This window comes from Panthera onca, chromosome D1, assembly GCF_046562875.1.
Source record: "Panthera onca isolate mPanOnc1 chromosome D1, mPanOnc1 haplotype 2, whole genome shotgun sequence".
Classification (NCBI taxonomy): domain Eukaryota; kingdom Metazoa; phylum Chordata; class Mammalia; order Carnivora; family Felidae; genus Panthera; species Panthera onca.
Window position 1 is genome coordinate 95273486 of NC_138348.1, and position 14658 is coordinate 95288143.

Below are 14658 nucleotides of genomic sequence, written 5' to 3' on the forward strand. Positions count from 1 at the left end.
TTTATTTATTTATTTTAATTTACATCCAAGTGAGTTAGCATCTAGTGCAACAGTGATTTCAGGAGTAGATTCCTTAATGCCCCTTCCCCCTTTAGCCCATACCCCCTCCCACCACCCCTCCAGGAACCCTCTGTCTGTTCTCCATGCTGAACCTTTGTGAATATTTTGTTTCTGACAATAATGTATAATGGTCTTCAGGGGCTAGAATTCAGTCTCGTTATTTGATCATTTAAAAAATCTTCATCCATCCATCCATCCGTCTCTACATCTATCCAGCCATCTAGTATGTATTGTTCCAAGATACCGCATATAAAAGATAAATTCCTTGTTTTCAAGGAGAATATGATCTCGTAGGGGGTGACAACTGGCAAACGAACTATTTTGGTATTGAACTGTCATTAATTGGGCAAATTGAGATGCGTTACTTCATTTTTTCTAGGACACACAGCAAAATACTTATGGTTAGACTTATGGTTCGAAAATAGTCTAGTCTGCAATGTTTGACAAATTATAAAGGAAACAATATTTTCTGGTTTTAATTAAAATGGGTCTTGATGGGATGCCTGGCTGGTTCAGTTGACAGAATATGTGACTCTTGATCTTGGGGTCATGAGTTCAAGCCCCACGTTGGGTGTAGAAATTACTTTAAAAAATAATAAAATTTAAAACCAACAGACATGAGTGCTGCTGTTCTGTAAATGTGTTGATACTTTGGGGAGGGAAAATTCTATCCACCGAAAATGTTTTTCAAATATTTAACCTATTTTAACGGGTAGGAACAGATTGAAAAGAGGAGAGAAAATTGAATTTTCTTGTAGGGCGTAACATGATATAATGGGATGTTTCTCGAATTGCATGATGATAAAAATGCCTTGGGCCTCTAGCCAAAAAAGGCAGTTTGCTAGGGTCAGCCCCAGACCGATTAAGTCGGATTCTCACTTGAATCAGGAGCTACCTGTGTGTTTAACAAGCTCTTCAGGGTATCATAAGTCAAGTTTGAACAACACTGACAGTGTTCTGGAACAGAAATCAAGACATGTGGGAGCTAGCCTTCACCCTGCTACTAGCCGGTGTGGCTAGGGTCCTAGACGATTCTCCATAAATTGCTTGTTGACTATATTGACATATATTGACTTGCTTATGGAAGCAGGGAATGGATAGGTTGCATTGTACCATTTTTTATTTTATTCTTTTTTAAAATTTTATAGGGAGTACAAGCAGTGGAGAGGAGCAGAGGGAAAGTTGGCAGGCTCTGTGCTCAGCGCAGAACCCAATGCAGGGCTCGATCGCATGACCCTGGGATCACGACCTGAGCTGAAATCAAGAGTTGGACGCTCAACAGACTGAGCCACCCGGGTGCCCCTTATTATACCATTTTTTAAAATAGAGAATTAAGGAGTTTGCTAGAAGGGACAGTCAATGGCAGAGCTGAGAAGACAAACCAAGACTTAAGTCTTTGGTCTGATTTTTATTTTTTTCCCACATGAAATTCTCTCCAGTTACTTCCAGTTTTTGTATTTAAGGCTGTGTGGTGTCTGAGCATCTGATTTTCCTGTTGCTGCCATGTCCTTGCTTTAGGGCGATGCCTTATTTTTGTACCCTGTCTCCTACCCGCTTAAGAAAGCCCAAGGAACATGTGTAAGGCTCTCTGTGGGCCTCCCATGGGAGGTGTGAATTGCTTATGGTTAGTTTCTCACATTTTCACCTGAAGAGTGCTGTTCCTTACAGGATTTTCTAACACTTCCTGTCAAAGCACAGAGGGAAAGAAGTTTACTTCCGGTCTCGTGTCACATGGGCCATCGTGGAACCAGCATCATGTCTGGACCTAGATACTGATTTTCCAGATCATGAACACATCGTCTAACATGAATGTGTGAGGAGGGCCAAAACCACTTTTACAGGAAACAGAAGTAAAAATGTCATCATGGGCCGTTTCATTTTAAGCCAGTGGAAAAAAAAATCATGGTCCAGCTCTGAATTAAATTCAGGTAGAATTAATCACTCTGAAGGGTCACTCTGCTTCTCTCTTTCCCAGTGGTGGTTTTCTGTAATTTTCTCTGTTGGGTAAAAATGTATGGAAACATGGGTGAAAACAGAATGAACATAGAACTCAGGTGACCAGAGAATAAAATATCCTGACGTTGAAACTAAAATTACAGTGTAGTCCAAAATATACACTACATTGAAGGCCATTCACACCCTGGCCCCAATCTACTTTTCAACCCCCTTTTCTACCCTGGCCCAAAATATACTCCTAGAAAATTCTTGCTGTATTTCAGGCATACAATACATTTTTTGTAGTTGTAGTCTTTATTTTTTTATAATGTTTTTGAGGATACTAGCTTTATTTTTTTATTTAGAGAGAGAGAGAGAGAGAGAGAGAAACACCAGTGGGGGAGGGGCAGAGAGAAGGAGACAGAGGACCAGAAGTAGGCTGACAGTGGAGAGCCTGATGTGGGGCTCGAACTCCCAAACTGTGAGATCATGACCTGAGCTGAGGTCAGACGCTTAACCAACGGAGTCACCCAGGTGCCCCTTTGTAGTCGTAGTCTTACTGGGTCAGAGTTCATACTGCCTTCTCTGCCAAAAATCGCCTTTGTTCTCTGGGGAGATTCTGGTTATCTTCCAAGGCCCAGATCAAATCAGGGAGGAGTAGTGATAGCGATTAAGAACATGGATTCTGGAGCCAAAGCCTCAGTTTCCTCACCTGTGAAATGGGTATAATGACAGCACCCACTCATATGGTTGCTGTAAGAATTAAATTAATGTACGTAGTGCCTGGCACATAGTTAGCCATTACTAGCCTCGGTACTCCTAGAAAGAAGTCACCTCTCCGCTTTTCTTTGCCCCATAAGAGCTTTTCTTTTTCTTTGTTATTATACTGGTTTTTATCGTGACTTGCATTATGTGTCTTTGAATACGCCTCTGTCTCCTTTGGTGGACTCCAAGCTTCCCGAAAACAGGGTTTGTTTCTCTCTACCTTGGTGTCCCTGAGGCCTGCTGGCACGGGTCCTTTCCCAGCAAAAAATGTTTTTAAAAATAGCCTTCTTGGGGCACCTGGGTGGCTCGGTTGGTTAAGCATCCGACTCTGGATTTCAGCTCAGGTCGTGATCTCACGATTCGTGGGATCGATCCCATGTTGGGCTCTGCACTGACCATGGAGCCTGCTTGAGAGTCTCTCTCTCCCTCTCTGCCCCTCCCCGACCCATCCCTCTTTCTCTCTCAAAAAATAAACAATAAAAATAATAAAAATAGTTTTGTTGAGGTGTAATTGACATAAGGAGCAGTATGTATTTGAGGTGTACAATTTGATAAATGTTCACGTGTGCATATGCCCGGTCAAGATAGCGAACATCCCCATTACACCTACAAGCTTTCCCCTGCATGTTGTAACCCGCTCCCCTGTCCCCACCCCCCATCACCTCCCACCTTGAAGCCACCACAGATCTGCTTTCTGTCTCCATCAATTAGTTTTAATTTTCTAGAAGTTACATAAATGAAATCATACAGTGTGCACTTCCTTTTATTTTCTTTTGCTCGGCATATTTTGAGGTTCACCTGTGACGTTAGCGTGTGTTGAGGGTTCATTCATTCTAGGGCTGAGAAGTGGTTCATTCTATAAACGTACCATGGTTTGTTTCCCTGTTCACCTGTAGCTGGATTTCAGGGTTGTTTGCCATAGTAGAGGGTTTTTTTGGTTTGTATTTTTAAATTATTTTAAAGCTTATTTATCTTGAGAGAGAGAGAGAACAAGCAGAGAAGGGGCAGAGAGAGAGAGGGAGACAGAGAATCCCCAGCAGCCTCCGTACCGCCAGCACAGAGCCCAATTTGGGGCTCAAACTCACGAACCGCGACATCATGACCGAGCCGAAGCCAGGAGTTGGATGCTTGACCGACTGAGCCCCCCAGGTGCCCCTATCATGGTGCAGTTTTTAAGTAATTATTTAGAGTCACCCCAGAACTGATTCAGTGTAATAGACAAAGAGAACCTGGTATATTTCCATATTTGCTTTTCATGGTCTCATTCAGACCAAAAAGTTCAAGTTAGTTAAATGAAGTGCTGGTCCTCAGTTGGCACTTGGGGTGTATACTCTGACGTGCCCCCCAGATTCTCCCTTGATCCCCCAGCAGCTGAAGGGATGGGACATGCCAGCTGGGTCTGGGAATTGCTCTCGGTGGGATAGACCCATCTCACCCAACATCCTCCCTCCAGCATGGGGCACTCAGGAAGGGACTTAGCCGTTCTGTCCTCTTTGTCCCAAGACGGAACAGCTCCGAAGGGAAACATTCTAGCTCCCGACCTCTCTGCAGGATCCGGATCCGGAGAGGCCTTTGTCGTCCCAGTGTTTCACTCCAGTATCTTGCTTTGCTCGATCTTGCTTCCTTCACAAGTGTCCTCCCCAAAAGCATCTCCCGTAAACCTGTGCACACAAATCTCCTTCTCAACACCTGACCTGGGGAACCTGACCCCACGACAGCACTTGAAATAAATTGTCAAATGAGGGAGCGAAGGAAAGGATGGACTCTCCATCTGAGATGTTCTTTTTGCTCTCAAACCTCAAAGGATGTTTGACCTCTCATTCTTCTGGAGCATTAAGGGAGACCCCGCTTTATTTTTTTAATGTTTGTTTATTTTTGAGAGAGCAGGGGAGGGGCAGAGAGAGGGGGACAGAGGATCCAAAGTGGGCTCTGTACTGACGGGCTGATAGCAGCGAGCCTGATGCGGGGCTCGAACTCACCATCCGTGAGATGATGACCTAAGCTGAAGTTGGATGCTCAACCGACTGAGCCACCTGGGCGCCCCGAGGAGACCTTGCTTTAAATTGCACTGTGGGCGATGATGAGTGTATCTTTTTCACCCACCGGTGTGATATCTAACTTGTCACAGACCTTGACACACGTCACCATAGTCCAGTGGTCTGAGGTTTAAAATGGTCCGTGGGGGCAGTGCCGGAAGGCAGGCTGGTGACCCTGAGTGACACACACTTGTGGTTTTCTCGGTTCTTTCCACCCCCTCGCCACCCCCACTTCACCCTGCAGCCCACAGGGGGTTCAGCAGAAGGTGGCTCTGGTGGCTGCTTAGCCGGGTGGAAGGAAAAGACGAGGTTGGAGTGCGGTGGTCATGGGGTGACCTGTTATCTGTACTCTGATGGGACAGTCTACTGGCCACCTTGCATGTGGGAGGCCTTGCAACTGACAGCCAGCGGGTCATTTTGATCTTCATTTAATGAAATCCTCCTACTGTGTGCCAGCACTAATAGGAAGTCACATTTCAGGGGGTGGGGGCGTGGGGACAGATTTTAGAGAAACAGACATCTTCTCTTTCCTGCCATCGCCTTGGTCAACGTCGGTTGTCAGAGGGAGGGGGAAAAAACAACTGAAAAGGGAGACATTGATGAAGTGCGTGAAAGGTGGCCTGTTTAAAGGGTCAGAAGCGAGACGGGATTTCCCCACGTGTAGAAGCCACCGGGCTTTTTATTGCAATTAACAGAGGGCCTAAACTTTCTTGACATTTCACGGCTGCTGGGAGGAACCCATGGCCTTTCCCAAGGTCAAGGCCAGAAGTGGCCTCACCTGCATTTCCCAGCAGATGCCTTGGGTGGGTAGTTCACACCTGCTGTAGGGAGTCTATAGCTCTGTTGTAGACACGCAGGGTAGCTGCGGAGTTTCTCAAGTAGGGCAGCAGCCGTCGTGGTTGAGAGAAGGCTTTTATAGCAGCAGCGGAGCTTAGTGGGATGGGGTGGGGCTGGGGTAGGAGGCAGGCACACAGACCTGGACTGTCACCTGGGCCCCGTCACTAGTGGCTGTGGAGCCCTGAATAACGTACTTGCTTCTTGGCATCAGTTTCCTCATCTGTAAAATGGGGAGAATTATAGCATAAGGTGACTGTGTGGTATGACTCAGAGACAGTATCCCAAGTGCCTAGCACGGAGGCCCATAAAAGATCTTCCATCGGTCTGGAGACTGCAGGGGGCTGGGGCTATATTCCATGCCCCCAGGAACCACTGGAGGTTAGATGCAGCTGCAAAAGGAGGGAGTCTGCCAAGCCTTTGTTCTAAAGACTTCTGCCTAGAATTGAATCACGTGGATCATTTCTGGAAACACACACACACACAAAACCCAAGTAAGAGTTGATTTCACAAGGAAACTGTGGTTTGGGGGAATGCACCACCGAAAAGCCAGTGTGCCAGCTTTGGGCCTCAGCTCACATCTCTCTCCTGGGACAAATGAGTTCCCTGGGGGTCCTTGGTCCCACAAATGAGGGGATTGAATGAGAGCAGTGGTTCCCAAACGGGTACTTCGAAGAAACTGCGTATCTGCTAGGTGCCTCCGGGCCGGGCAATATTTTCCTTAAAGTTTCTTTACAAAAAACGTTTTAAGCGATTAGTCCAGGCTTCGGAACCAGGTTGACTTGGCTCGAATGTCAGCTCTAACGTGTACTAGCCATGGGACTTTGGGTGAGTTACCGCACCTAAGGCTCCGTTTCCTCCTCTGTAAACTGGAAATAACAGAAGATTGAAGAAAGCTTACGTCTGGTCAGTACTTAGGAAAGTGTTAGGTACACATAACCACTCAACAAATGCTATCATTTTGCCAGCCTCTGAACACCACCAATCCATTAATTTGTTATGCCCGGTAAACTAGTTTCTGGGCTGGATTCCTTGGGCTTCGAACCAAACCCGAAGATTTCACCATGGTCTACGACAGGGGTTGGCGAACTTTTCCTATAAAGCACCGAGCAGCTTTAGGCAATATGTAAGCGAACGAGCATTGGCTGTGTGCCAATAAACTTTATTGATAGGCCCGGGAATTTGGATTTTATATAATTAGCATGGGTCATGAAATAATATTTCTCTTTTGATATTTTTTAAGTGTATTTCTTTTGAGAGAGAGAGAAAGAGAATCCTGAGCAGGCTCTATGCTGTTAGCAGAGCCCAATATGGGGCTCGATCTCTCGAACCATGAGATCATGACCTGAGCCTAAATGAAGAGTTGGACGCTTACCTGACTGAGGCCCCCCAGGTCTCTCTCATTTGATGCTTTTTAACCACTTAAACTTATAAAAACATTCTTGTTTCTCCCTACTTTCTGCCACACTTACTAAGTTTTAAAGCTCTCTGACCCCTTGTGTTCTCACCCAGCTAACTCCTTTTCACTTGGGGGCATCTGCGATCCTTCTGCCTTCCTGGAGCCTCCTCAGTTAGCTCTTGACCATGACCAGCTTCTACTCAGCCTTAGCCGGGAGTTTCATTGCCAGCTTGCTGGGGGACCCCATACGTGACCTTATGTGACGTATGCCTTGCCCCACATCCCTCCCGGAGTTACTGTCGTATAACGCAGTTTTCTTCTTAGACAACATCGATCAACGTCTGTAATTATCTTGTTTATGTATTCAGGGTCTATCTCTCTGCTCCACAAGAGCAGGGATCTTGCTGTATTTGCTACTGTAGCACCAGCCGGCCACCCTGCTAAGAACATAGCATCTAATCAATATGGTGGAACGATGAATGAACCTATGGCCCCAGTGTCTTCGTTTCTTTCACACAGTGCGTTAATAATGCCTGATTTCCTTACCTTGTAAAATTGTGAGGCTCCAATGCAAACGTGTTTGTTTTTAAGACCATAAAGGGTGACACAAAAAAGGAAGGTGGTAAACCATTAAGGCAGCCTCTTCGTCAAACTCCGGAATTCAACCAACACACCCCCTTGCACCATTCTGACTGCGGAAGCCAATTTATGGGGATAACAGTAACGTGAGACTGGAATGCATGAGGCTACTTATAGTCCTTGCCCCTGATATTTTCCACAGATACGAAAACAGCTACATGTGTGATTTTACTTTTGGCTTTAGCAAAAGCAATTGTTTATTTATTAGGAAGTAGTGTCTTCTTCTTAGCATGTCCTATTAGGCTTTTAATTTACTTACCTAAGTTTTTTAATGTTTATTTTTGAAAGAGAGTGAGTGTGAATGGGGGAGGAGCAGAGAGAGAGAGAGAGAGAGAGAGAGAGAATCTGAAATAGGATCCAGGCCCTGAGCTGTCAGCACAGATCCCGATGCGGGGCTCGAACTCGTGGACTGTGAGATCGTGACCTAAGCCCAAGTCAGATGCTTAACCGACTGAGCCACCCAGGCGCCCCTAGGCTCTTCATACTCATTATCCCATTTCATACAACCATGCCGTAAAAACTTATGTGCCCGTTTCGCAGGGGCAAACAGTCCAAGGGATCTAGCAAGCAGCTAAGCCAGGATAGCAATAACCCAGCTCTGACCCCAGAATGAGGGCTTCCTCTGTGGTACAGCATGACATTCTTCTCCAGTGATAGGCTGTGTTGATTCTCCTTCTCAACGTACGACTGGCACCCGGGGATCTATCTAAACCTGTTTCTTTTCATGGTCAGGAGCAAGCCATCTGGGTTTTACAGGTTGATTTCTGGCAAAATGAAGTATTCTGTTTCTTCAGGAGGAAGACTGTTTTTTAGTCTTTAAAGAAAAAAAAAAAAGACATTTCGTTGATTGCAGCTTAAATCAATCCAGAGTATACGGATTCATTTTCTCTGGATGTGCAGGCAGCCTTTCCTTCCATCACAAGAGGGCAAAATGAGTTAGGGCGTCTGTCAAGCAGAGAACGACCGAGGACGAGCCACAAGGCTAAACACACCCGGTCTTTTGTCCGACAGCAGCAGGAGCTGCTGTTTTCTCGGGCAGTAAACCGTGTCAGGGGAGTGGCTGGCTGTGTCCGTGAAAATCTGTGTTCGCGTCGGAGTATAAATTGGTACACGTGGCTTGTTCTACATCAGCTTAATGTATCCGTACCTCAAAAATGGGCTCTATTACGGCTTTGGGGAGTGTGGAACCTAGCTTGAGCTGGATTTTCCCTCTGTCTTACCAAATTCCTTTTTTATGTTTATTTATTTATTTTGTGTGTGTGTGAGAGAGAGAGAGGGAGAGAGAGAATCCCAAGGAAGCTCCACGCTATCAATGCAGAGCCTGACACGGGGCTTGAACTCCTGAACTATGAGATCATGACCTGGGATGAAATCAAGAGCCGGATGCTTAACTGACTGAGCCACTCAGGCGCCCCTCATTTACCCAAATTCTTAGTCTATGGATCATTCCTGGAGCACTTACGTCCTCAAAGTGAGCAGGGGTGAGGGGTGAAGGCTCGCCTGTGGGCAGTGGGAGCATTTTGGAGCTTGTTTTCTCACTCCTGGGTGTCCCCTCTCCAGCCTGGGTGACTCGGAGAGCAGCCTCGCCAGAGGGGACCAGGGAGACCCACAGTGCTGCTTGGAGCATCATCCCTCCATTTCCATCAGCAGCAAATGCCCCTCTGGCCCTCTGAGTGAAGGCTCACACTCTTTTTTTTTTAAATTTTTTTTTTTAACATTTATTTTCGAGACAGAGAGAGACAGAGCATGAACGGGGGAGGGTCAGAGAGAGGGAGACACAGAATCTGAAACAGGCTCCAGGCTCTGAGCTGTCAGCACAGAGCCCGACGCGGGGCTCGAACTCATGGACCGCGAGATCGTGACCTGAGCCGAAGTCGGCCGCTTAACCGACTGAGCCACCCAGGCGCCCCAAGGATCACACTCTTAATGGACATTGATGAAATAGTAATGACCACAGCAGCATCGAAAGACATGAAGGAAGAGAGACCACTCAGAATTTAATAGGAGATGGCTCTGGATTGACTGAGGACACAGCTCCTCTTTATTAAATCATCTATGAACCACTTCAACGGAGATGCTCGTGGAATGGAATGATCTAATTACAGCAGTATCCAGAGGAAGAACACACAGCCAGGAAAGCACGGATGCCACAGGTCGTTTACAAGGAACTTGGCGATACAATTTGGTGCGGGTTTCCTTTTTTATAATTACAGACCTTTTTCTTCAAATAAATACACCCGAATCACGTAGAATAAAAACCGAACCAAGCCCCCAGAAACCGAAAAAACAAAAACAAAAACAAAAAAACCGCACACGATACAATAGCCTTATAAATGAGAGTGAAACGGATACACCTCCAGAAACAGCAGGTTGGGAATGGTCTGTGCAGAACCAGAACGCTTTGGGATGGTGTTCCCATCTTGAGTGACAATCAGAGAAAAGAACCAGCACACATTTCCCGTTATACAATTGTATCCTGTACAAAGTCCAAGAATAGTTCAAAACAGCTATAAAATTCTGATTTTTGTGGGGGCCGAGGCAGCTAAGTGGTTTTGTGTAATACGTTTCTAAGAGCTGATTGTGTATTAAGTCTGACTACTTGCTATTATTTTAAGCTTACATAGACTGAACACAACATTATATGTATTTAAAGATCACGTTATTTCCTCTGTATTTAACGGCAGTTCTTCCTTCCCTTGAATTTTCTTTCTAGCTAGTTACCTTTCCTAGGAAAAGTCATAATGGTGAAGTGTTCAAGAGAAGTAAACCCGATTTGAATCCTATGTTTAAACAGGAAAAGCATCTGCCATCACCGAACAAAATATCCGCCCCCCCGCCATCACCTTTGTAAAGTGAATATTAACCTACGTAGATGTTAAATAGCTCTTTTCCCTACCCTCCAAGGCCAGGCTCATCATCCCTCCTGGCAAGGCACCCGGACTAGCTAGCACCTCTCAGTTCTCATACGTGCAGGACTACAATTTAAATGCAAATAACCCTGTGCCTCATTATCTGAGAAGTTCGTGCAGACACAGTACAGTTGTGACTTTGCCTGTGAAAATAAAAGGAGGTTCATCTGTATTCGAACACACGCATTACTTAGAGTAGATTCCAAAGAGCAATTCATCACTGGTCTCAAATTAAACACTGGAGTTGCGGAGTGCCTAGGTTACGGAGGAATGCTTTCCTTTTTGCTACAACAGGAGACGCTTTCCTACAAAGGCAAGGAGATGGGAACTTCTCTGACCATCGCTCTTCAGTGAGTACCCAGTGACACTGGGTAACTGGCCTTTAATAGGAACACAGCTAGTTGAGTGGAAAAGGTACATTTATGGTAACGCTAAGCACAGCTGGATGACGATGTATATGCCTCCAAATACCACTGACGGGAAAATGACCACATCAGCTTGAAATGCGGGAAAATTATCCACAGTGATTTAGCAAACCGACCTCACTCCAGAAGATAGTATTTTTTGTTTTTTTATGTTTATTTTTTGCAAAATCATCTTCTAAATATAAGGTTATTCTAAAATAATTCTTTGGTTAAAGTATACTTCAAATAAAAAGTAGAAACTCCTCCAAGCCTTCCACTACAGGGTGAAAAATACCCCCCTCTTTTAGCCATCAGATGGCCATTTAATCAGCCATTCAGATTCTATGAATCTAAATGTAATGGAAAACACTGTATTCTAACTCCACACTGGGGTAAAGCTCCTAGCTACCGACACAGCGATGGAGAAGAGGGCCTGGGAAAGTAAGACTCCCAGCTTGTGCATTAAAATGTGCCAATTATTCTAGTCCACAAGGAATAGACGTGGCGTGTTAAAATCACCGAAACCCAAGTCCCATCTATGAATAATCCTGGGGCATTAGCCGATTGATGTGGCACAGTAGGGCAAGCAGCAAACTGTTGCAGAGTTTCAGTCCCAGATTAAATCCTTCAGTTAATTTCATCTCTGTTCATTTCAGGTAACTTTCTACATTAAAAAAAAAAAAATCCTCTCTACCAGAAACATTTGATTCTTCCTCTCTTGCATGTCCTTCCTTCCTTCCTTCCTTCCTTCCTTCCTTCCTTCCTTCCTTCTCTCCTCTCTCCTCCCTTCCAGGTTTTGTTCTTAATAAATATCAGCCTCAGATCCAAAAGAACCACACTGAACTTCAGGTTGTAATATCAACCTAGGCTTTGTGGATGAAAATGAAATCATGTAATATACTTGTGCATTCCTTTTACTACACATAGATTCAACATGATTTTCAGAGAACTTCTCAGTTGGGAGTCTGAGTTTAGTTTTTTAAACAGGTATATGTGAAAAGAGAATTTAATAGGAATTCCAACCATTCAGACCATTTTGATAAACAATCTAGAGGATTCAAGCAGAGGAATAAACTCTCTAATTCAGGGTTTTCCACCTAAATTATTCAGAAAGTGATTTCAGATCTGTGCCTCCTGCCCACGTACATGACAGCCTAAGACTCTGTCCATATTGTGCTAAGGACGATAGATTGTTGCCCAGCTAACCTGGCCTATCAGGTCATCTAGGACCGAGACAGCCAAGAGCGAGGGAGGGCGTGGCCTATTCTAAACTTTGTTCAGTTCAAGTACAGACCCTGCCGAGAACACACCGCTATAGCTTTCAAGGAAATCGGACGTAAAGTGTTCAAGCATTATTCTGAGCATTGGAAGTCCATGAAAATTTGTGGAGAATCTAATAAATGTGACAGATCTGGTTAAACAGTGGATTCACTTCATGACAGATCAAAGAACGAACAGCAGTGATGTTACATCGGCTGTAACGTGATTTTTCTCTTAAAACCTTTTAAGAGAAAGGAGTATTTCCCCCATTATAAGGTTAAAACTTTTCTATCACTCAATGGTATCCGCCCAGAGTACTTTTATACCCAGTAGCGGGATCAGTGTTTGTGCAGTGCTGGAAGAAATCAAGATTGTTTCCTAAAATGTAAAATTCATGACCTATGTGTCCAAGTGACTTAAAAAGAAAGAAAAACCAACTGTAAGCCTCTTGCTGATTAACATGCATAGCCAGCATCCTTTTACTACTTTTTAGGAATCCTCAAATGCCAGTTTCAAACAGGAGCATAGATCTATTTTTACATACTGGGTTTTACGTCTATTTGGGTTTTGAAGCTTATTCAAGTGCCACAACGTCTATTGATTTGTTTTGCACTAATGTTTCCTTTAAACGTCTGGGACTTTTGCACACATATTCTATCTAGTGAACTACACTGTACCAGACCATTGTCTGTTGCCAACGGTCAGCTAGTCACACAATTAAATACACATTGATAACTGATGTTTTGGTTTGATTGTCATTTATTTTTCTTTTAAATAGACTCCCTCTGAATTTGGGGAGCAAGGTATGAGGAGAAACCACAGGATATGGCTCTCCCACCTTTTCTTAAGTAGCCCTACCTACATATTTTAAGTTATAGAAAAACACACAAATAAAAACGACAGCACAAACAGCGATCGTGACTGTCATCCTTTAAATTAGTTCCCTGACTTCAATATCTTCCCTGGTATAACCGATCCATTGGTGGATGTTCTGCTATGTTTGACAGGTACCCTAAGTGTACAATGACCTGACCCTTGGAATGGTTTGTAAAGATGTCCATATTGCACAAGAATGAGCTGCTTGCTGACTCAAATAATGTATCGAACGTACATGCTTTCAAATCGTCGACATCCTTAACCAGTTACCACAGTCTAGACTCTATGGGCAAAGACAAGCAAATCATGGCCGTTTGGAAGTGCTGGGACATGGAAAATTCCAGGTGACTTTATATTTTGCAAGTTCTTTGCTCCTACGACTGAATACTTCACACGTTTATCTTCCTCCCGAGTCTCCAAAAGTGCTTTGTCTCCCATTTCACAGACAGAAGCGAGGGAGAAGGACTGTAGCAAAAAGCTGTAGCCAGCTGTTCTAGAGACAGTGTGGTGGTACCGGGGTGGATGTGAGTCCTCAAGCAGGCGTCTTGAGCCAGCAGCACTGGTGGGTGGGTCACGTTGAGGGTAGAATTTGATGGGGAATCTAAGAATAACTCTGCAGGGGCATGTTTTCTAAGAACGGTCAAAGAATTCTTCAGCTTGGCTTTGCCTAACCGGAACATGGAGTTAAAAAGAAAATCCCATCACCAAAATGGCAGCTCAGTGTCCCTCCTGCCCACGTACAGCTGGATTCTGGACTTACTCCCTCATCCCGAACCTTTCCTTAGCGCGAGCTGACCGCTCCCTTTGGGAGCGCTCTGACTCCTTGGCCATGCGTAGAAGGAAGGAAGAAACCCATCCTTTGCCGTAGCAGCTGCCTCGATTTGTGAAGACAATTCTCGAAAGCCTTGTTAGCTAGGTAAGCATCCAGAGAGAATGAATTTTATCCCTGAATCAAGTCTTTTTCTCCTTCACACGGTCTCATCATGAGAGCGTGAAAGCGTGAAAGGAAGTAGGCTAAATTATTCTGAGCTGTCCACTGAGAAGGTGGTGCCGACTTTCCCACTGTTACTAAACACACAGAAAGACCCTTCTCCCAAAGGCTTGCTAAAGCCTTTCCATCTCATTCACTGGTGTGGCTTATTCCTGTAGCAAGGTCTCTCTCCAGTTAAAGCCCCCAGTTGGTCCATGGGTAAGAGGAAGGATAGGTGGGTCTGTCAGCTGCCATATTCCAGTTTCTCCCAGTTCTTCACAGGAACAAAACCCCAGGTATGGGATCTGAAGTCAGAGTGGTAAAGATAGGGAAGAATAGAAAACAGAGGTTTAATGCTTTAACTTTTACCTAGACACAAAGATCTTCGGGTGGCCCATGAGAATAAAGAATATTCATTGGGGCGCCTGGGTGGTTCAGTCGGTTAAGCATCCGACTTCGGCTCAGGTCACGGTCTCGCGGTCCGGGAGCTCGAGCCCCGCGTCGGGCTCTGTGCCGACAGCTCAGAGCCTGGAGCCTGCTTCGGATTCTGTGTCTTCCCCTCTCTTTGACC

General features: G+C 45.0%; 1 protein-coding gene across 3 annotated transcripts in view; it reads right to left on the reverse strand.

Moving 5' to 3' along the window:
- Window positions 1–4643: 4643 nt before the first annotated feature.
- UBASH3B (ubiquitin associated and SH3 domain containing B) overlaps window positions 4644–14658 on the reverse strand; it is a 143970-nt gene continuing 133955 nt past the window's right edge. For 2 of the 3 annotated variants that reach the window (XM_060605063.3, XM_060605066.3), the window contains exon 14: window positions 9681–14392. In XM_060605063.3, the coding sequence (XP_060461046.1) occupies window positions 14255–14392 (138 nt within the window). In that variant the 3' untranslated portion in view covers window positions 9681–14254. Of the gene's footprint in view, window positions 5854–9680; window positions 14393–14658 lie in introns of those variants that run through there. The other variant, XM_060605064.3, reaches the window with a different exon arrangement.